This window comes from Oryx dammah, unplaced genomic scaffold (assembly GCF_014754425.2).
Source record: "Oryx dammah isolate SB20612 unplaced genomic scaffold, SCBI_Odam_1.1 HiC_scaffold_29, whole genome shotgun sequence".
NCBI classification, from domain to species: Eukaryota; Metazoa; Chordata; class Mammalia; order Artiodactyla; family Bovidae; genus Oryx; species Oryx dammah.
In genome coordinates, this window is record NW_024070213.1 from 7,126,311 (window position 1) to 7,148,796 (window position 22,486).

The 22,486-nt window shown below is 51.1% G+C and overlaps 1 protein-coding gene and 1 long non-coding RNA gene across 3 annotated transcripts; both read right to left on the reverse strand.

Annotated features, from left to right (window-relative positions):
• Window positions 1–3,824: 3,824 nt before the first annotated feature.
• LOC120857587 lies at window positions 3,825–5,368 on the reverse strand. The gene is made up of 2 exons (XR_005719701.1): window positions 4,972–5,368; window positions 3,825–4,317 (listed from the first exon to the last, which is right to left on the reverse strand). It is a non-coding gene; the product is annotated as an uncharacterized LOC120857587 (long non-coding RNA).
• A 988-nt stretch (window positions 5,369–6,356) lies between these two features.
• CCDC134 (coiled-coil domain containing 134) lies at window positions 6,357–20,946 on the reverse strand. Of its 2 annotated transcripts, XM_040233195.1 has the most exons (7): window positions 20,808–20,946; window positions 19,242–19,360; window positions 18,418–18,539; window positions 18,128–18,212; window positions 16,195–16,376; window positions 15,853–15,924; window positions 6,357–6,944 (listed from the first exon to the last, which is right to left on the reverse strand). In XM_040233195.1, exons 2-7 carry the CDS (start codon window positions 19,342–19,344, stop codon window positions 6,819–6,821), a joined length of 690 nt encoding a protein of 229 aa, XP_040089129.1. In that variant the 5' UTR covers window positions 19,345–19,360; window positions 20,808–20,946; the 3' UTR covers window positions 6,357–6,818. The 2 variants fall into 2 exon arrangements, with proteins under 2 accessions (XP_040089129.1, XP_040089130.1); XM_040233196.1 differs by lacking the exons at window positions 15,853–15,924; window positions 16,195–16,376; window positions 18,128–18,212 and having other exon boundaries at window positions 20,808–20,939.
• Window positions 20,947–22,486: the final 1,540 nt, after the last annotated feature.

Sequence of the window (22,486 nt, forward strand, 5' to 3'; positions counted from 1 at the left end):
ATTGTAATCCCATATAATAAGGAACAACTTGATGCTCTTCTAATGTTTGATGAAGATTGGCAGATTGCTATAAGAAATTATTGTGGTCAAATTTTACATCATTTACCCTCCATGGTTTGTTAATTCAAAAACTAAAAAAAGGGGAGTTTAAGTATAGTTCTCCCCATCAAATCTTGCAACATGCCCTTTTCGTAATAAATATTTTAAATGCTGATTCAGCCGGAACTACTGCAATGCTTCACCATTGGTGCCCGGAGCAATTAAATGCAAAGCCATTAGTAAAATGGAAGGACCTCCTCTCCGGACAATGGAAAGGTCCCGACCCATTGTTAACCAGCGGTCGAGGGTATGCTTGTATTTTTCCACAGGACGCAGATTCTCCAATTTGGGTTCCAGACCGATTGATTCACCATGTCTCAGCCCCTCGGATACCGGATTCCCCGGCTGCCGCGACCCCGAAAAAGGAAGAGACCTCTGCCTCTGCTCCCTCCGCCAGCACGGAAACGCCACGCCGCTGACAGCGGGACAACTGACGTCGGAGATCCCGGATGGGCAAGGAATGGATCCGCCCACCAAGCAGATGTCTCAGCTTCACATACAGGACATTACTCCCCCTGATTCCCTGCCCCACAGAAAGATGCCAGGTCGCGTGACCCAGGCAACTCAACATGCCCACTTACCAACTTGGGGACAAGTGAAAACACTGCCACCAGGCACGGAGAATAGCTTCTTTACAGGGATCTCCAGCTTCTCCTGAGAAAATGTTTATTGCCATGCTTGCTTTGCTTTCCTGCCAGGTAAGCGCCTCCCCCATTCCAACAAAATATTGGGCATATCTCCCAGATCCCCCAACTTTTCAAGTTGTTACTTGGAATAATGACCCCATACGGGTTAACACAAACCAACCCCAACTTTTGGGAGGATTTTATACTTCTTACACTAACGATAAATATCCCATTAATTTTAATTATACCTTTAGGGGACTGACTGATGAACTCCCTGTTTGCTTTAATTTCCTACCAGCAAAACAGGACATTTTATCACTCCCACTAAGAAAGGCTGTGCTGGAGCCTCTGAAAAGGTAATTCTGACTGAGTCTCCAACCCAAAAACCTAATTTTAAAAAGCCTCATTCAGTTTGGATACTGCGGGCTCGCTTGCCCAGGATCCTTGACCCTCACGAGTCTCTGTTTGTTGGGGCACCCCCAGGTTATCCAAATTGTAGAGAAATTACTCCTTTAACTGCTGTCTGGAATGATATAAATTATCGTTCTGGGTTTCCGATTTGGAAAGCCTGTACTTATGATTCAAGAATTGACTATAGAATTCCAGGAGGAGGGAATTACTCAATTCAAGATTAGAGCAACCCAAACCCATCTGTAAGCTCTGAGGCCGAGAAAGCATATGTTTTGGGTATTGAGAACTGGCATACCGATATAATTCCTTGGCAATTAAGATCCACTAGGTGGCACGGTTATCAATTTGTTCCTCCTATGTTGTCCTATACAACTAAAAATAGAACTTTTTGGCAGCAGAAATATGGAGAGCTCTCGCTGCTACTGCCCCTATTACTTTGACACGCCCATATAATGACACTACTTATTTTGCCATAGCTTGCTTGCCTTCTCCTTAGGTCTTTCTTTTTGTTAATGATTCCAGAAAAGTTAATGTTCATATGAATTTCACAGGTGGACCCAATGTAGTGACTTGTGAACAATGTATGCCCTCATTTGTTTAACTCCTCAATATAATGTTTGTTCTTTTGTGGTGTTTAAATGCCCGCCATATCTTATACCTGTAACTACTCACTGGTATGACAATTATGGTCTTGCTGTGTTACAGCAATTGCAGGATTTGACGTAAGCACGACGATTTGTGGGCTTACTTATTCTAGGAATGTCAGCTTTAATAGCCACAATCACTTCTGTTACTGTGGCAGCAATATCATTGACTCAACAAATGCATACTGCCCAATATGTTGACACTATGTCTAAAAATGTTTCTTTAACTCTGGCAATACAGGAAGCTATAGATAGAAAGTTAAGAGATGAGGGTGGATGCCTTGGAAGAAGCAATAATGCATATTGGGACTGAACTACAAGCTCTAAAAGTAAAAACGGCTCTCTTATGCCACGCCGATTACCGGTGGATATGCGTGACATCTTTGAAAGTAAACGAGACAGATTATGAGTGGGAAAAAATTAAAAATCATATTTCAGGTGTTTGGAACAGCTCTGATATTGGCCTGGACTTAGGAAAACTTCATAATGAGATACAGACCTTGGAACATTCTCAACTGGATTTTACTGCCGCAGGAGCAGCTAATGACTTTTTCCACACCTACTCTAACTTTATTTCTGGAAGAAACATTTTGTCTAATGTCTTCAGTTATACTGCTGTTGGTGCTCTAATTTTACTTCTTATAATCATTCTTCCTCGTATTGTCAGGATTCTTCGGCATTCAGAAGCTCGCGACTGAGCTGCACCGGGCTGGTTTAAGAAATAATTAAAAAAGGGGGAGATGCCGGGAGCCAGCGTGAGGAACTCTGCCCTTGGCAAAGGTCACGAGGAAGGAGGCTCGGCATTACGCAAAGGCAAGATTGAGCCTCAGGAGACCCCCTGTTCCTGAGCATCTACCCCCAAAACCAGAGTGCCTACTTTACTGTTTTATGCTCTCACCTATACCTCTGACTTTACAGGGGGCTAACCACCCCCCCAGCTCTCTCGGAGAAGGAGTTAACTTGCAGCTCCAGTTAATAAAAACTCCTGAGCATGACAAGAGTGTTTCAACTTACAAACTCCTCTGAAGTTTCTCTAGCCTGCCTGAGCAGGTTCGTCCAGCCACATGTGATTGTTTACAGCCTCCCAACCATGAGAGGCACGAGATGCTTTAAAACTTTCTAAATACAGACTCTTTGGAGAAGTTAGAAAATTTATTAGTATAGTATTAGTGGGTTGGTTAGAAATTATATTGGTGAAGGGTTTTTCATTTGTTGAGCCAATATTTGCTGCTAAATCTCCATATTCCCTGCCCTTATAATGAATATAACTAGCATACAGGAGAAATAAGTATTAACCTTTAAGATTAATCATGTTAAACCTTAGGCTGAGAAAATTCCTTTCTTGATTGTAACCCACTACACCCTCACCCTATAGGAATGCAACTTTATTTGGAAGGTGGCGCCTGGTTTAAAGAAAAAATCACCCCTGGAAAAAATAAGTTTTTTGGTTGACTGACCGTTACCAGAAAGGGCCATAAAATGTCAGCAGGCCTCATGGCCAGAAGATGATGTAAAACCCCTAAGACCTTTGTATAATTTTATATGAAGCACCTGATTTTGACAAGGGTCAGGTCTGCTGACCCCACGTGACTCTGTATTCATCCCTATGTATAACAAAAAGTATATAAGCAAACCTGAAAATAAAGAAAACGGATCAGTTTCTGGAAAGACTGATTCCCCCATGTCGTTCTTTCTTTCCCCTTCTGGCTGAATTCTCATCTGGAGCGTGGGTACTCACCAAGCCTGCTAATTTTGCCTGGGCTTCTAAGATCTGACCGGGGAGGCCTCAGTGTCTCCTCTCCTTTGGGAGAATGGAAAGACGCCTGTGGCCTACGTAGGTGGTGCAAATTCCTTGTCTTGGAGTTTTATTGGTATTCCACGTAAACGAAGTTATTCAGCATCTTTTTCTCCACTAATTTTCCTGCTACACTATTCTTTTCTAATCTCTCTTTATATCTGTAATTAAGTAAGTTTTTTCCTAGGATGCCGATTCCGTCTCCCCTTCGAATTACCCTGGACCCACCAGGGCTGGACCCCAGCACTCTCTCTCTCTTCTGTGGTAAAGAGAATCTGGAGCAGCTGTTGGCAGTCATCCCAGGGGGGCTGGTGGGTAAAGAGCACAGTCTCTAGAAGATTGGTTAAATCTCTAGGGTTATCTGAGAACCTGGCATTTTGGGATCTCCAGTTATATAGGTCACTAGTAGAGAAGGGCCAATATTGATGAGGTTGGTTCCCTTCCTCATGGGGGGGGGCTGGCCACTCGCAAGGGGAGGGCATCAGTTGACTCTGCCGGCCCCTCTGGGGACATGGCTCGCCAATCGCAAGTATTTTGTGTGGGCCCCCCTCCCTGTGTTTCGGCCCTGGGTGGAGGGATGGCGGGGGCAGGCGGTGGTTCCAGGGGTTGGTAAGGGGGAGGGAAGAGTAGTTCTTGTTCCCCTCTGCAGAATAGGGTAGAGTGGCGCCGTTGGTTCAGGCTCCTTGGGATTGTTCAGGCTCTTTCCTGTTCGGGTCACTAACACCTGATTGATGGAAAATCCCTGCTGAGGCAAGAAAGGTTTTACCCAAGGCAGGGGGTGGGGTGGGGGTGGGGGAGGCGTGCAACACAATATTTTCCCATACGGTGATGTAGGGAACTTGGTCAGGGTGTCCGATCTGCAGTCGGAAAATGACATCTCGGACTCGGTGTACAGTTTCCAAATCAAAGGTGTCTTCTGAGGGCCAGCCTACATTGAAGCTTGGCCATTCAGCACTGCAAAAAGTGATTAATTTATTCTTTTTGACTTCCACACTGAGGTCATGAGCATGCATTTTGACCTCCTTGAAATGATCTGTAATCAAGGATAGAGGCGTGGGGCTAGAATGGCGTTGCCCCATTGTCCCTGGATCAATCAAATGTTGGTAAATTAACACAGACAAAACGGACAGCCACACAGACAGACAGAGAGACAGAAGGAATATACCTCCGGGAGTTCGGAGGCAAAACTGAAAGTAAAACCATGGCCTCTGGACGTTCAGCGGGAGCGACCCGCTATTGTCTACAGAGAACAGGGGCACTCCGTCCCCTCCAAGGGGGTCGGGGACGTCTCCCAACAACCCACACCAGCGACCCATTGGCGCGTCCGCCTGAATCATATACCGGTTTCAGAAAATAGGCCTTATCAGAAACGAGGAAAAAGAAGAAAAAGGCTTACTGGCTGCAGATGACTCTCCGGATCAGTCCTCCCGTGGAGCCGGTGGGAGATCCCGGACGAGCCCCCAAATGTTATGCCCAAGTCGCGAAATCTCCCAATGACCACCAGGGAGCTGATGTCCGATGCAAAAGCAAGAGAGTCTTTATTACCAAGCTTGAGCTGGGGCTCCCGCCATTACCTACGCAGCGGCTATGCGAAGGAGCCCCGAGTTTTGGGTTACATTGCTTATATAGGGCATATTCATGAAAAGGGGGATTCCCAGGCTGGAGGACATCTGATTGGTCACCCTCTTCCGAGGGGTTGTGTGTTGATTTCTGATTGGTTCTTATTACTTAGGCGAACCACAAATCCCTGAACGTAAAATCAGGAGGTTTTGGTCTGAAGTCTGATTGGCTCGTGGGTAGTGGGGTGAGGTCGGGTGATTTCCAAAGTCTTTTTCCCGGAATCTCACAAAATGGAGTTCTCTTTTTGACAAAATGGAGTAGCTTAGGTTCTTCAGAACCATCAGAGAAGGGCTCTTGTCACTGAGAAACCAGGCCCCAACCTCAGAGAAGCAGTTTGGAGCTGGGCAGAGGGTTCAGGCATTATCAAATTCATTACAGCAATGAAGCCACTGCACAGGGAAGGGGTGGGCCAGGGTCACTCAGCAAGTCTGATGGGCTAAGACCCTGGGTCTCCCTTGGGCTCCGTTAGTGGTAGGATACTGGGGATAGCTGTGTGTCTCTTCCCTGGCTTGGCAAAGTCAAGAGACAGAGCTAGAATTCCCCCCAGAGCCCCTCCCTTCTCTGCCCGGGAGGGGCATGACTGAAGGGTGGCTGCCTACTCAGGGCCTGAGTCCCTCTGCAGCCCCCCACCCCCCCGGCCCTGGTCTCTGCTTACAGGCCTCCTGACACAGAGAGCTTGCTGTCTGGTCCATCCATCCCGGGAGCAGCCCTTCTGCTACAAAGTACAGCCTCCTGCAAAGCTGCAGCCTGTCCCCCAACAGTGCCCCCAACAGGCCCAGGGGCTCCTTGCACTGCCAGAGAGGACAAGTTGACTCTTCCCTGGGCCTGCCTGCTCAATGACTGTCCCTCAATACCAGAGGACAGAGATTAGGCTGCTCCAAGACTATCTTGGGCTAAACACCCTCCCAGGAAGGATACTTCTGGTCCCTTCCCAACACTGACCCCTCATCAAGGACGGTGCTGAGAAGGGAATAGGAGGCCAAAGCCAAGCCTCTGCTTTACTGCCCTGCCAGGGCCTGAGGCTCCTCTGGGGTAGGCAGAACATTCTCTAAGATGGTCTCTATAGCTGAGGGCCCCTGACCCCCCTACCCAGGCCCCCTTCACCTGCTCCATGGAGAGGCTCACATCTCCCTGGGGCCCAAACCAGCCTCGGTCAGCCCAGAGCATTTGCTGGCTTTTATTTTCTCTGCAGGGGGCTAGGATCTGTGCCTGGCAACTCAGTGGCACAGTGGGGCCAGCAGCAGGTGTGACACCTCTGCACATGGCTCAGAGCCTAGTTCTGCCGCCTCCCCGTGAGGAGGGGCCGCCAGCGGGCCAGTGGTCTAAACCCACGGTGGTAGGGGAGGGAGTCCCACTCAGGATCCCTCCTGCTTCCCCCAGCATCTCCACAGGGTTAGGTCTGCAGAACAGCGCCCTCTGGAAGATCCCTTGGCACCCCTCCGGGGAGGTCCCTGGGAGGAAGTCCAGCTCTCTGTGGGTAGCTGGAGCCAGCCCCAGGGGGCCAAGCAGACTCTGGCCTCCTCTCTGAAGGCACCAGCGCTCACCATCAGCTATGTTTCTGCACTCTCCTTTTCTTCCCAACTGGCCGCCTCCTGGTCCCGTGAGCCCTGGCCCGCTCCAGGGCTATAACTCAGACTGTGATCTTGAGATACGAGGGCCTTTTCGGATCTCTTTCCGCTTCTCTTCTTTCTTCCGGCGTTTCTCCTCTTCCCTCAGGGCCTTCTGGAAAGGGTCAGTGCTGGAGATGAACTGAGGGGAAAAGCAGAGAGATCTATTAGGTCAGCTGGCAGCAAAGAGTGTGCTCTGAGCTAGGCTGCTGTGGGCTGTGGGTACAGGAAGGTCACTGAGACACAGGCCCTGGCCTTGAGGGAAGCCCACGGACATGGAGCTAGTAAATGGGCTCAGGGAAAACTGCTGAGTGGGTCTCAAAAGATTAAGCAGGAGCTTGCCAAGCCAACAGGGCGAGGGAAGAGGACATTCCAGGAAGAGGGACAGGTGGTGAACCTGCACAGCACATTTGAGAAACGAGTGACAGACTGCACTCGGGGTAAAAGGGGCTGAGTGCCCAAGACCCACCATGGGCCCCCAGAGCCTTCTGTGGGAGGGGGCAGTCAGCGAGCGTAAGACAACAGGGGTCCTACTGCTTGCGGACAAGCTGCAAGGTGTAGGCAAGGGAGTATATAGGAAGCAGCTGTATCAGAGGTTAAACTGCCAGACTTGGAAAGAGATGGAAAGAAGATGACAGTGATGCCCAGGTTTGTGGCTTCCCTAGTGGGTGCAGGGTGGTAGCCAGTGAGAAGACAGGAACACGGGGCGTGCTGGGCGGGAGGAGGACAGGACTCTGGCCAGGGCAACCCCCAGGCCCTCAGCTCTTCCTTCCCGACTCTCTAGACCAGTTCATCTGAACCCAGGGCTTCTGTCGCACCTCCACAGTCCGTCACCCCTCAGATTTGCATCTCCCTATCTAAATGCCTGTCTGACACCTCCACACGTGTGCACATGTGCCCCGAACTCAGCATGGCTCCATCTCCCCAAAACCCAGTCCCCTTCCAGAGTCCGTGTCCTCGTGAACAGCAGAGTCCCACATCCCAGTCAGCAAGTAGGGCAGAGACCAAGCATCGCCCCCACTCGCCCCCCCAACTCCCCAGCCGCAGGTCCAAACCCCTCACAGTCCATTGCCAAGGTCTGGCCCATTTTAACCCCTAAGTCTCGAACCCATCTCTTCTGTCTCACCTATCATATCGCTAACCCCATCACCACCCCCCTACACCTCTTCTGATAAACCTCAGCACATCCCAGGGTCTCTCCACACCCACTTTGGTCCCTCTGAAGCCATTCTCCTCGCTGCAGTCAGATATTTTCAAAATGTAAATCGGACTCCTGCTGAAACACTTCCTTGACTTTCCACACAGCTCTATCTGCAGGCCCACCCTGCCCACCCCTCCTCCCGCCTCATTTATGGCTCCTGGGTTCCTTTGTGCCCACTTCCAGCTCTCTGTTCCCTGCTGTGCCCCAGTTCCAGAACGCTCTTCCCGGCCCCCACCCTCTTTGCCACAGTAGCTGCAGCTCAGCGCTTCCCATCCCTAGGGTGACTCCTGCCCTGACTTTCCTGGCTGGGGCTGTCTCCTCCGTTTCCTTCTCAGTGCTTCTCCCCTGCAACCACCTGCTTCTGTGACACCTGCTTTGTGCCTGTTGCCCCCACTGGCTCACACTCTCCCCAAGGACAGGTGGATAGTGTGGGGTGCCGCTCACCGTGACACAAGCCCCCAGGGTGGTCTAATGGGCCGACAGGCAGCGCTTAGTATGTATTTTTTAAATAAATGAATGAATCATGTTAGAGTGTGAAATACACTAATATCCACAACTCAGATAACTCTGTTGGGAAATATGCCCCTTTTACTTGTTCATATGGTAAATCTGATGTTTGGTCAAGGCAGATGTTAAAAACAAACTAGGAGCTCCACCTTGTGGAGTAATCCACCTACTGTGTTAGATTGAACTAGTCTGGAAGATGGGATGAAGCCAGAGAAGTGCAGCCCAGAGAGGGTAAGTGGTCTGCAAAGGTCACACAGCTAGTCCCAGTTGGGACTAGCCCCCAAGCCTCCCAAGCTGCCTGCCCCGTGCTTCCCCAATCACACAGCCTCCTATCCCTACCAGTTACTTCGGATCCTCCTGGGAAGCAAGGAGGAGCCAGGAGACCCCTCGGCCCACAGAGGACCCCAACCTCTGGCTCTGGCTGGGGAAGGACCAGTCAAGAGATCCTGGCCTCTCCAGCCCCAACAGGTTGGGTCAGCAGAGAAACAACACCTAGTCCTTTTCTGGCCCTCCTGGGCCTGGCTAATGCCTATTTTAAATTCAGATGCTGACCTCCAGTGGGCCCTCCCTGCTGCCTGGCAACCCAGGATGTTGCCCTGGTCCACTCCCTGTCCTGCTCTCCTAGACAGACCTTCTCCTCGAGCCTCCATCTCTCCTCCCCTCCTCACCCGCAGACCGTGACCTTGCTTCCTGTTTCACAGAGAATGGAGACGCTAAGGAGACAGCTTCTGTGAGCCCCCGCCACCACACCCACGGGCCCATGCTGCTGTGCCCACGCTGCTCTTCCAGGCGAGGCCACCCCTCCCCCAGGCAACAGCTCGCCTCTCTCTCCCTCCTCACCTCCTCAGGGATGAGACTCCAGAGACTCTCCTACCCCTGTACCAGGGCCTCTTCCCCACCCCTGCCATGGGTGGGTCCCCTCAACATGCAAACGTGGTGTGGTCTCTCCCATCTGACTAAGATTTCCCCTAGAACCCACGCCCTCCTCCAGCTAGTCTCCCATTGGGTCTGCTCCCCTTGAAAACACATCTCTTTACAACAGATAACAAGGATATACTGCACAGCACAGGGAATTACAGCCTGTCTTGTAATAACTTTTAATGGAGTAGAACCTGTAAAAATACTGAATCACAAAGCTGCACACCTGAAACATTAAAAACAAAAAAAAGAGTAACTTTTCAAAAGAGTCAGCTGTATTTGATGGGACAAGTCTACTTCCTTTCATTTCTTTCTCTTGAAACTCAGCCTTTTATCCCCACCACTCAACCAAAAGAGCTTTTACCCAGCTCTCTGAGGGCTGGTCTCCACGCTAAGTTCGGCGGCCGATTCTCAGCTCCACCTTCCTGACCCTCCAGCGGTGTCTGATGGCTCGTCTGCTCTCTCCTTCCTGTCATGCGGCCTCAGGGAACCTATTCCCTCTTGGGTCTGCTACTGCTCCACTGACTGATCCCTCTTGGGGCGCTCTGTGAGCTCCTCCTCACTCTCCCATCTCTAACTGCAGGCACATCCCAGGCCTTGGTCCTCAGACCACCGCTCTACTTGCCCATCCCCCTGCCCCCTGGAGTGGTGGGACATGGTCTGTCATCAGCACGACTCTCACATTTGTAGCTCTGGCTTTAATAAGCTCTCCCCTGAAATCTAGTCCTCCTCCTTGACATCAGTCAAGTCAAAATCAGTTACCTCCTTGACATCTTCATTCAGATGCCCATTAGGTCCAGAAACAAGGCATTGATCCCCAATCCAGCCCTCAACCTCACCCCACCACTTTGCCCATCTGGTGGAAAATAGCAACTCCATTCTTCCAAAATTGTCAAGTCATCCTTAATGCCTCTCTTTCACTCCATATTTGCTTCCTTAGTAAATTTTACTGGCTCTACCTTCAAAATAGAACCAAAATCTCACCATTCCTAATAGCCCCACTGTGTTACCCTGGTTCAAGCCACTGTTAACTCCAAATGGACCAGCTGTTAACTCCAGTGGACTGTTAACTCCAAACGGACCAGCACAGCGGTCTCCTCACCAGGATCTGTCTCCACCCTGGTCCTCACAGTATTTGCCACACGGCTGCCAGGCTGACCCCTAAAAGAGCTAAGTCAGAGCCCCTTGCCCTGCTCCTGTGTGTCCCGGAGTAAACGCCAAAGCCCTGGAGAAGACCTGCAAGGATCTTATGATCTGGCCTACGACTGTGACCTCCCCTTCCCATGCTCCTGCCCTTCCAAATACGCTTCCAACTCAGGGCCTTTGCACTTGCTGCCCCTCCAGTCTGGAAAGTTCTTCCCCCAGAGACAGGGCTGGCTCCCTTGCTGCTTTCAGGTCTTTGCAGTTAGAACCTCCTGTGTCCAAGTCACATGAAACAGCAACGATATCCTCACCTTATCCCTGGAATTCCTTAACCACGTGTCTCTGCCTTTTCCTCCATCCCCCTTGTCTCCATCTACCATGTATTTTTTATTGCCCGTCTGTCTTCTCCAACCAGAATGCCTTTCCCAGGTGGGCAGAGCCGGAGGGCTTCTCTGGTGGCTGGGATTTAGCAGATGCTCACTAAACGTTGAATGAAGACATGCGCTCTGCCTCTGAGCCTTCATGCAAGCCAGTCCCTCTCCCTGGAAGGTCTTCCCTGAGATGGTCCACCCGGCAACTCTTACTTGTCCCAGAGCCTTGGCCACCTGCATCCACAGGTTTCCTCTCATGGGTCCCGTGGCTCATGACGCTTCCCTCTTCCACTGGATCCAATGATCACGCTCGACTTGGACTGTGCTCCTCTGCTACCTTCCCCAGCAGTCTGTAAGCATCTGAACAGCAGGGACAGGGCCAGCTGCCTCTGGATGGGGACAGTGGCCAGCCCAAAGCTTGATACAAGCTGGCTCTAGTATCATAAGTAGGGGCCCTCCCAGAACACCCACTGGTATGGAGGCAGTGCATGGGGGGAGCTGAGTAAACCTGGGCTATTGCTGGCCTCCCCAAGTGGATACCTCAAAGAAACTGCCAGGATAGGCCCTGGGCCCCAGAGAACTTGATGGGGCTCTCCTTCTCACCTCGCCTACCCTGTCCAGCCCCCAGGGGCCCAGGAGGCCAGAACTGAGCCCAGCATGGACTTCAGGGAAAGGAGTTCTGGTCCCCCAGCCCATCCACCCTGCACCAGGCTGGGAGCCAGGCAGGACTCGGGTATTTGGGGTGGGGGCAGGGGCTGGCCTCCCAGGAGCCCTACAATGCAGGTTCCGTGAGGGGCCAGTGCTATGCAATAGAGCACAAATGACCTTTAAAAAAAAAAAAGGTCCTCTCAGAACCTTGCTGGCGGAAGGGTCTACACTGGATACTGAAAAGTGAGTAAAATCTTGGGACCGGCCCCAGCCGATGAGAAGGGAAGTGTGCTGCTTCTGTACGGCTATATCCAAGCAGAGCATATTACGATGACACTAAATCACACCTCTCTGGAGCCTATTCTCTCTGAGGTCTACCTCCTGTGGGAGAGGCATTCATTTCATGATCTGTAGGGCAAGGAGAGCCAGCATCAGAGCAGGAAAACATCTCCATGAGAGCCCGCGCTGGGAAAGGCAACCTGCCACGGCCTGAAGCCTGCCCGTGTGTCCCTGCTGGGTACACCGACAATCAGCCCTGCTGCTCTTGTCCAGGCTGTTTATCAGGGCTGTGGTGGCAGCAAGCGCCGTGCAGGGCGTGTCATCTTGGTTTCACATGAAGGGGAGGCAGCTATGCTAGTGTGAAAAACCGTATCGCCCACTCCGTCACCTGAAGCAAAGCCACTAGTTAAACAGGGACCTTGAGTCAGAGGTTCCTCTACTCAGGAACTCCACTGATTTGTTCATCTGAATGAAGCTCTAATGGTGCTCTTAACCAAGCTGGCCTGACTGCTCTCCTCTGGAGGGCCTGCGTTGAAGGCCGGCCTTTGGTTGGCATCTCAGAACTTGGCCCTTGGCTGGTGTCTGGGAACCAGGATTCTGGGAGGGATTTCCATTACCCTGACTGATAAGAGTGGCGCCCTGCGCCTAAACCGTACACAAGTGCGGTTTATGCCACAAACACGTGCTTCCCTTCTGGAGTGTGGAATTTTGGTATGTGTTAGGCAGAGGGTGCCTAAGTGACCAGTCCCTGGTAAAAACTCTGGGTGCTGCCTCTTTAACGGGCTCTCCTAATAGATGACTTCTCACACGTTTTCATAACCTGTGGCTGGGGGAATAAAGTGGGCCCTGAGTGACTCCACTGGGACAGACATATCGAAGCTTGTGTCCAGGTTCCCTTAGACTTCACCCCAGGAGCCTTTTTACCTTTTTTACTGCTGATTTTATTGTGGATCCTTGCACTGTAATAAATCAGAGCCTTGAGGACAACGACACACAGGAGTATTAACCAGTGACTCACAGGACTCAGTCCTCCCAGCAAATCACCAACCTGGGGGTGGGTTTCTATGGGCGGCAGCAGCCATCCAGCCCCAGGGATGATGCTGGGAGACCAACTGTCATAAAGTCCAGTAAGACAACAACCTGAATTAAAAGCCGTGACTCTTGCCTAGATGGTATTTCTAGCGGCCAGGCATGCTGTATTCTTACTGACTGTTGTCAGCATCCTAGCCATCTGGTCTGGCAGATAAGCAGGCTGCAAACTGGCAGGTCACACACGGCCATCCCTCTCGGGGGCCATGACCTGTGGAAACAAACCGTGGTTGACAACGGGACAGTCTGGGTCACTCGTTTAGATGCCCACAGCCAATTCCCTGATGAGACTGATCAGAATCAAACTGCCGATTGAGCCAACACCGCCCAGTTGATGGCACAGCCACCTATACATGTCACTGTACTAGATATGGCGGTACACCCACCACCATGGACTGACATGAAGCAGAGGACTCTGAAGCTCTGATTCAACCACCTAGAGACCCTGGATGGAACAGTATGGCCCAAGATCATCAGAATAATGACCATCTGGGGGACTTCCCTGGCAATCCAGTGGTTAAGACTCCATACGGCTACTGCAGCAGGCATGGGTTCAATCTCTGGTCAAGGAATAAAGATCTCACATGCTACAGGGCGCGGCCCCCCTTCTCCGAAAAAATAATAATGACCACTTGGCTAAGTACATTCCTTGCCAAGTCCCCTTGTAGTGGCCCATGTGGGCCAAGATGGGAAATAGGTGTCTGTGAAAATTTTGCAAAAAATGCTCTTGTCCCACTCACTTCTACCCCTTTCAGACAAAAAGTCTAGGTGAAGGTAGGGAATAACTGGAGAAAAGTGAAATTATAGGTCCTGGGATGTGACATGTTGATTTTGCAGCAATATTCTAGGGAGGGACTGCCTTAGCCCCCAGGAGGCATGTGGAACAATGAATTCTCTTTGTCTCTTACAGCCAGCACTGCCGCCTGGCCAAACAATCCTATGGTTCATGCAAGCCAAGTGGCAGCTGCAGTTGAGTCAGACCAACTGTCCAGTGTGTCATTCTCAACCACGTAACAGGAAAATTCACATAGACGAGGTCACTGCTAAACTATGTGGTTCTGCCTGCTGCCATCAAAGGCAGCTCCCCAAGTAACCCTGCGGAGACACACAGACCAGTACAACCTTGCTTCAATCCAACCTTGGTATGAATCCTTCCACCTGTCCTGATCCCTGATCGACCTTGGGTTATACCACATAGGGCAACTGAGGCAACTAAACAACTCCATGATAACACTGTCCCCATTGTTTAGCTCGAACAATGCAATGGTGACCCAAATCAAGTGGGAGACAGTGGACAATGGAATGCCTCCCCAATGCAGATGAAGATGGCTTTGGGTCTACCTACTGGCCCCAGTATGAGGCTTCCCCGATGGCTCAGTGGTAAAGAATCTGCCTGCAATGCAGGAGACTCAGGAGATGCAGGTTCGATCCCTGAGTTGGAAAGATCCCCTAGAGAAGGAAATGGCAACCCACTCCAGTATTCCTGCCTGGAAAATCCTATGCTCAGAGGAGCCTGGCATGTTACCGTCTGTGGGGTCGCAAAGAGCTGAACACGACTGAGCAACTGAACACACACACAAACTGGCCCTGGTAGCCACTAGCAATGACACTGAAGATCAGCAGCTCAGTCTAAACTCTTGTGTGGGTGGTAAGAGGTAATAGATTGGTCTCATATGACATCCTAATTTTCTAATATAAGTTCTACTGATCCCCCAGGACTTATCAGAGCTGGTTGAGTTCAGGACCCTGGAGCATATGGTTAAGATCAACACTGCATGTGGCCTCATCTTGCTAGTTACAGTCCTACTGACAGCAGCCTGAGACGAACTAAACAAATGTGGTCCTAGTCTCTACTGATCAGACTATGATATGGAATAAGGCATTCATGTAGAAATGTTAGTTAAGCCAAGACACACAGGGCTGGTGGATGGACTGGTGTGTGTGGTGGTGGTGGGAGTGTATGGAATCCTCTCTATGGCCCTGAGCGTCCCTGCATTCTTGTTGGGTACACCTGACCCCTCTGTACCTGAGCTACTTCTCAGGTCGTACTTACAAAAAGTTACCTTGAAGGATGAGGTAATGTCTGTCTACAAACAAAGACCACGTTTGCTTCTGTTCACTACAAACATGGTGGATTTCCCAAGCTTGGTGTTTCTCAACTTGATACAAACCCACTGGCATCTGTCTGGACCCCTCTGCTTCACCTCTCTCCACCAACCAAGACTTGGGAAATAAGGCAAACCCGCATGACCAGGTTAACAGCAACTGCTTTCGCTGTAATGAACTCTGATGTCTCTAACCTGTCAGCATCCATGAAACAGTAGCAAAATCCTAGACCTTCAGCGGTAACCCCCCGACACTTGGGGAGAGCTTGTCTTTTGCGGAGGCCAGTCCTCCAGCCCTTCCTGCCCAGCCACTCTGACCCCACCCTCCCCTCTGCTGTCTGTCCTGCTCCCCTTGCGGCCTCCAGCCCTCAGAGCCCACTTCAGCTCTAGGATGAGAACACGTGCAGAAATGTGGGGCAGAAAGCTGGCTGGGTGCTCAGAGGCTCAAGGGCAGAGAAGCAGGGCCTGACCTCCCATGGCTTCCCTACCATTCACCTGGAGTGAACAGTGCCTACTGTGCCCTGGGATGGATGTCTTCATAGCCCCTCACTACCCCCATAGCTGAGGTTCACCTTGCATGGACAGAGAGGAAGCTGAGACTAAGACAGGGCCAGTAGCTTGCCAAAGGTACCAGTGAGTGAGAGATAGGTTAGACCCAGACCCAGGCACTTCCGGCTCCAAGTCCAAAGCCCTCACACTCCACTCTAGGTGCTGCAGCTCCTGCTGGCCCTGGCCTCCCAGGGCCCTGCAGACGCAGTGCAGACGGGGCCACAGGTCCCAGCAGCTCACCTCTGTGCGGTCTACTTTAAATGGGTTCTGGAAGTCAGAGTGTTTCTCGCTGATCCCCAGCTCCTGGGCCATCTGTGGATGAGGAAAAGCTAGTCATCCTCTGCCTTCTCCCGCATCTTGCTCACCCGCAGGCCATTCCCTCCAAGGCTGGGACGGATGTGGGCCAGGTGATGACCCCCAGCCACCAAGATCAACACAGAAGCCCTTGAAATGGCACCTCAAAGTGGCCCGGAGGCTTATCAGAGAAAATGCAACCAAGGGTTGACATTCAAGCCCCACTGAAGGAGGCTCATGGTGCAGCCACAGAGCGGGCTCCTAGACCTCCTCCACCCCAGTCCTTACCAGGCTGAGGATGGGTGAGTGGGGGCCCTGGTCAAAGACGCCCGACTGGTTGCAGAAGCTGATGCCCCAGCGGATGAGGAGGTTCCAGTTGGAGTTGTGGTCGAAGTAGTGGTGCACGATCCTTGGGAAGCGCAGCACCACGTCCCCGAAGAAGGCCGTGTTCTCCACCACTTGGGAGAAAGCTGGCAAGAGGACTCTGGTGAGTGGCTGGCAGAGATGGCCCTCTGCAGCCTCCTGGCCAGCCCTACACACCCTCCAAAGGATAGCAACAAGCCCACTGACCAGAGAAGGTAACAGTGCCTGTTGCACACAGGCTGCTGACCACATGTGCAGTGAGTACTGAGGGATTCATGTCACCAAATCATCAAAACCACCTTCAGAGAGACATGTGGCTGTAATTCCCATTTCACACATGGGAAACTGAAGCTGACAGCTAGTGAGCAGCAAACCTGGGCTGCAAACCCAGATCTGTCTGACTCCAAAGGACATGCTTCTTCCCCCATACCTTGCAGCTCAGAACACTCGTTTGCCGTGGAGACCAGAGAGGGGTGCCATTGCACAGATGGAGGCATTTGCATCCCATGAGGCTTTGCTCCTAACCTCCCCAACTTGGTACCATAATGTCCAGAGCTGGGCCCTGGTGTTAACTAGTGTCTGTGAGGGGTCAGTTCTGTTAGGATGGCCAGGGAACACATCAGGGCTTGTTTTCTTTTTAGTATATGTTCAATTTTATTTTAAATGCTTAAGTTCTTATTTTGAAATAATTTTAGACTTACATAATACACCACAAAATTCCTTCACTCGGCTTCCTCTAATATTATCATCCTTATATAACCATTGTACAAACCATCTAAGACAGGAAATTAACATCAATACAATACTATTAACTAATCCCTAGACCTTATTTGATTTTGGTCAGTTTTTCCACCAATATCTTTTAGTCAACAGATCAGTTTGAGTTTAGTGTCCATTACAGTGGCAGATTCCCCTGACCCAGGCTAGCGTGAAGAATACCAACTATACCCGGCCCTGGTTGCGGCGGGGAGGCCTGTTTGAGTGACCCCCCATAGATAAGGCCCACGTCCTTACCAGCACTGGCCAGACCACACAAAGAGATAAGGGGACTCCTCCAAAGATATGCCAGGCTGGGTCTGAGACAAGTGGGGCAGGGACCTCTGGGCTTCAGAACAATCCTGAATCACAAAGAACTCAGGAATTCGCTAGGTTTATAGGTAAGAGCCAGGCAAACCACCTGTCCTCTTTCCCTTGGAAACTGGAGTTGATGGTGCCTTCCTCAGTTACAGTGGTGATTAGAGATGGTATCTGCCCAGCATTCAATATGTAAAGGCTACTTCTGTCCTCAGACACTGTGACCTAACATACTTTATTGTTAGAATGTAACCAGTTAATGGAGAGAAATTACCACTGAAGAGAAATTCCTGGAAGAGGAGATGAAGGGATATAGAATATTCTTTTATTTATGTTGGTCCCACCTTGTCTCAAAAAGGATTTAAGGAGGTCAAGGCTTTTAGAACAGCAGTAAAGAGTGCTGGTAACTGCTCCCATGGACCAGTCACTTCAATAGACCTCAGTTTTTTTTTCTTCTATAAATGGGAACAACCCTTGCCATCTCTACCAGAAGGGTCAGGGTGGTGAAGGCAAGGATTGCGGGACTGGAAGTGGGCACAGGCTCCTCCCTGATTCCCCTTCCCCAAGCACAGGACAGCACTACATAATGTATTTGTGTCAGGGATGCAGAACCTGGCTCTGAAACAAGCCCAGAACATTGGGAGAATCTTACAGAGTGCCCAACCACCCAAGAGACTCCATGAAGGTGCTGCAAGAGGGCATTTCCAGAGAGGAAAAGAAGAGTGACAAGAACAAGAGGGAAGGAGCAGCTGCAGATCAAGGTTGCGGTGGGGGGAGACCATACCATCCTTCAGTTTCTCGTCCTGGGGGAAGGGCCCATCTGGGAGCACACCTGCAGCAGTGAGCACTGTCCGGGAGTCCTCCAGCACCTGAGGGAAGCCCGCCTGGGCTGAGTGGCTTTGCCAAGGTCTTCCCAGACCAGCCCCAGCCCTGTTTACTGAGGCCCTACTTCAAATCTTCTGTGGGTTCGCTTCCCCTTCACTGAACACCATCCCCGTGGGGAACTCCTACTCATCCATCAGTGCCCAGATCAAAGACCAGGCCTGCCATGAGCTGCCCCCTGCCTGTGTGCACCTTAAAGAGCCCCTTGAGCATGACATCCAGGATCTTGTACTGCTGGTGGACATCGTTCAGCTGTGCTAGGTTTTTCAGTGCCAAGAGCTGCTCCCTCCGCTTCACCTCAAACATCTTCTTGTCTGAGCACCATTAAGTTAAGGAGCTGGCACCAACTCTCCTGCCTGGACAATCCAGTGGTCCTGATCCAGAGGGCCCATTCCTGGCCAGCAAGTCTCTACAAGGAGCATAGATGTGCATGGCTAGGACTTCCCAGCGAATGAATAAGCTGTCTGAGAAGCATATGAATCCCACAACATATCATTATTTCACAGAGGATTCCACACCCAACAGCCTGAATAGAACCGTCAGGACCTGGCTCCTGCCCCGTCCTCCCCTCCCTGTGGTCTTTCTACCATCTCCCACAACCCTTCACTGTTCCCAGAACCTCTGCTCCTCTGCTCACACTGTACACTCTGCTTGGGGTGCCCTCCCACCCTTCTCTATGAGTTTCTACTCTTTCAAGACCCGGTTTTTTAGTAGGTAGCCCAAAATGCCAGGATTTGGTCTCCACCCAGGGTCTCACACAGAAAGTGCTAGGTACGTGTGAAATCCTCAGGATCCTGAAATATATGCCTTGCCTTCTCAATCTGTATGGGAAAACTGAGGCTCAGAAGAGAACTGACTTGATCAAGATCTGGTTAGAGCACATTACTTTTTCTCCCCGATTTCTACTGGTTATGGGGGGCAGGTCCTGCTTTACCCTGGAATCCCCCAAGCAACTATGGGTATAGAGGGACCTCATTTATAGATCCCTCTAAAATACCTCCAACCCCAAAGGATACATATCTCCAGGCTCGGGTCCAGGGAGGTCCTCAGGGTGTCTGTGACTCCTGTTCCAGACAATAGCAGGACAGACAGGGAGGTCAGTAACTGAAGAAGGTCCATATCCAAGACTCTGGAGCTAAGAGAGCAACCCAGTGAAGGAAGGTGAGATCCAGAGCTTAGTGTTATATAAAACAGAAAGTGAACTGAAAAGCAACTTCCCCTGACATGACACAGCCCCCAAATACTGGGAAGCCAGCTTTCGGAATCCCTGAAGCCCTAGTCCCTAGCCCAGGGCCAGGGACCAAGACACACACGGTGAAGACATGGGATGATGGGAGGAAGAAAGATAAATGTCAGCAAAGCAGGGATGCTCAGAGAACAGGTCTGGAACCCTGCACTGGAGCCCTGGCTGTGCCTGACTTCAGGACCTAAAGAAGGCAAACTGCTCAGCCTCTCTGAGCTTCATCTTCCTCACTGCAAAATGAGGATAAGGAGGTCATCTCCCTGTTGCAGAGACAGAGACCTGGGTGAGGCACTGTGCCTGAGGAAGGAGGGTCAACATCATTCCCCCTCAGTTCCCCCTCCCTGGCCTTCCAGGAGGCTCAGGCAGTCAAAACGTGAAACTTGTAGGCTTTCCTGCTTTTCCTGACTTCTGTCATCAGAAAGGAAGAAGGGGTGCGGGGTGGGAAGGAGGCAAGGCAGTTTTGGGGTAAGACGGCTGTTACTCTCCTAGGAACCACAGGCACCACAAGCAACACCTGTTCCTATCTAGGCAACATTCCCCAACTATTTACTGAGGAAGTTTCATGTTCCGGAGCCAGGAATACAGCAGGAACAACATTCCCTGAACAACGGCACTTCCATCTCTAGCAGGGTTAAGAGACAACCAACAAAGCTGTGAAACAAGCACAGAAGGATAAGAGGGAGTCAGCAAAGTGCGATATTAAAACCAGCAGTCAGAGGAAGCATCTACTCAGATGACAGCTGCCCAATTTCACCAACGTGGAGATAAATGCACAGAAAAATGAGGTGACTGCCCAAATCACTTATATATCACTCACAGATTTTCCAGTTAAACTAAGAGTCTTAATGAACAGGCTATCTCAGAGCTGGCCACTGTCTGCCCCAGGGGAGAGATGCTCAGTTATTGACAGTGACCTCTCACAGAGGTCAACCAGAGAACCAACTCTGTCCCGTGCAGATCAGACAACTGAAGCCCAGAGAATGTGAGGAAATAGTTCAAGCTCACCCAGAGCCCTACGTTCCACCGTCATACTCCAGACTCAAGGGAACCAAACCCTGGTTAAGACGAAACTTGGGAGTCAGGGAATATCAGATGGCCGGTAATGACTGAAGCGGGGAAGAAGTGGGAAATGAGAGAGGTGACCTGGTGGTGGGTTCTGAGCGGGCCACTCGGGCTTGCAGACCAAGGATGCCACCCGTGCCTTTAGAGCTCCTAGAGGAGTCTTTCCAATGAGGCCCGCGAATCCCACACTCCACCCCCTGCAGCCAGTTCTGGGCCCTCGGTCCCTCCCGCCGCCCTCCAAAGGGGTCTGCGTGCCCACGGCCCTCGCCCTACCTACCGGGCCAGGCGGGCGGGGGGCCAGGAGTCAGGCAGCAACCGACTCGAGGGTCTACTAGCGACCAGCAGAGCCGTGGATTCTCATAGACTGCTCGCTAGTAGCACCACAGGGACCGCCGATTACTGGCCCCGCCCACCGTGCCACTTCTGACCAACGAGCGCAGGCCGCGACGGCCGCTCCTTGACCTCACTTCCGGTCCCGCCCACTAGGCGGAGGCATCTGCTCGGCCTGAGGTCCGTGGGATTCCGGTCCCGCCCACCTTGCCGGTCAGCTCGCGCACTTGTCGCGTGTTAAGATCGGTTTGGAGAAAACAGCCTGAAAGGGCGCATCAGCACGCTGACGCCGTGATCCCTTCCGGATGGTCTTTCTAGCGCCCTCCCTGAAACTGTTTTGTCAGCTGTTTTTCTAACTGCATTTGTCAAAATCAGTTTAGTGGGTCGTGACTAACCCCTTTTTCTAAGTAATGTGCAATGCAGAGGTGGGACATCCCCTTCTCGCCGCTTCGATCCACGAAATTCTAAACCAAGCTCGTTGGTTCTTCCCTGGTCTATGATTTTGTACAGCATCAGTACAGACCCGAGGAGAGCTCCGAAACCGTGTACAACCCGGTATCCTTATCTTTTGAAGAAAAACGCTGACTCTAGCGTTAATGATTGGGAAAGGTGAAGATGTAGAAACAAAGAATAGCTGTTGGACTGCTAAGTCATTTCAGTCGTGTCCGACTCTGTGCGACCCCATAGACAGCAGCCCACCAAGCTCCCCCGTCCCTGGGATTCTCCAGGCAAGAACACTGGAGCGGGTTGCCATTTCCTTCTCCAATGCATGAAAGTGAAAAGTCAAAGTGAAGTCGCTCAGTCGTGACCGACTCTTAGCGACTCCATGGACTGCAGCCTACCGGGCTCCTCTGTCCCTGGGATTTTCCAGGCAAGAGTACTGGAGTGGGGTGCCATTGCCTTCTGGAACTGGTAACAGTTTAGACTATAATTCTGCCACATAGCAGAATCACCGAACTCTCAGTTCCCTGGAAGATATAAAGGTCTGACACACATTTCTAAATTGTTTTTATAGTAAGCAGACCACCACCCCCACCCCACCAAATGAAAACTGCTGCCCACAAGAACCATATAGGCCATTGACTAGCTGAAACCAGAAAATTGATGATACTTGAAACTTCATCTTGATGCCAACCGATCGGAGAACTGTCCATGGATCATGCCCCGCCCCTTGAAGACTATAAAATTCCTCACTACCCCCCTCCAGGGTGAATCACACAGTCTTGAGGGCATTAGCCCAGTGTGGCCCTTTTTGCCTGGCAAAACAATAAAAACTACTCTTTTCTACTTCACCCAAAACTCTGTCTCCGAGTTTCTATTACTATTTGGCACCAATGAACAGTGGCTGAGTTTCCACGAGAGCCCTGGCGGACAGTCAGTAAGGGAGCTGACACTCTGGGTGAGCTGAGCGCAGAACAGGAGTAGGAAGTTGTGGAGAGCAGACATTGGAAGAATTACACACATGGGTACACAAATACACGTTCCAAGGAGAGCCAGGAGTGAAAGGCACACAGGGGACCTGCTTCAGCCAGAAAGGAGATGAGGTGGAACAGCTTTCTTTAGTTAGGAAGGCTGAGAAAGTTCTGACCTGCTCACTTTCCTTGCCTGGAATTTGTACCTCTCTCC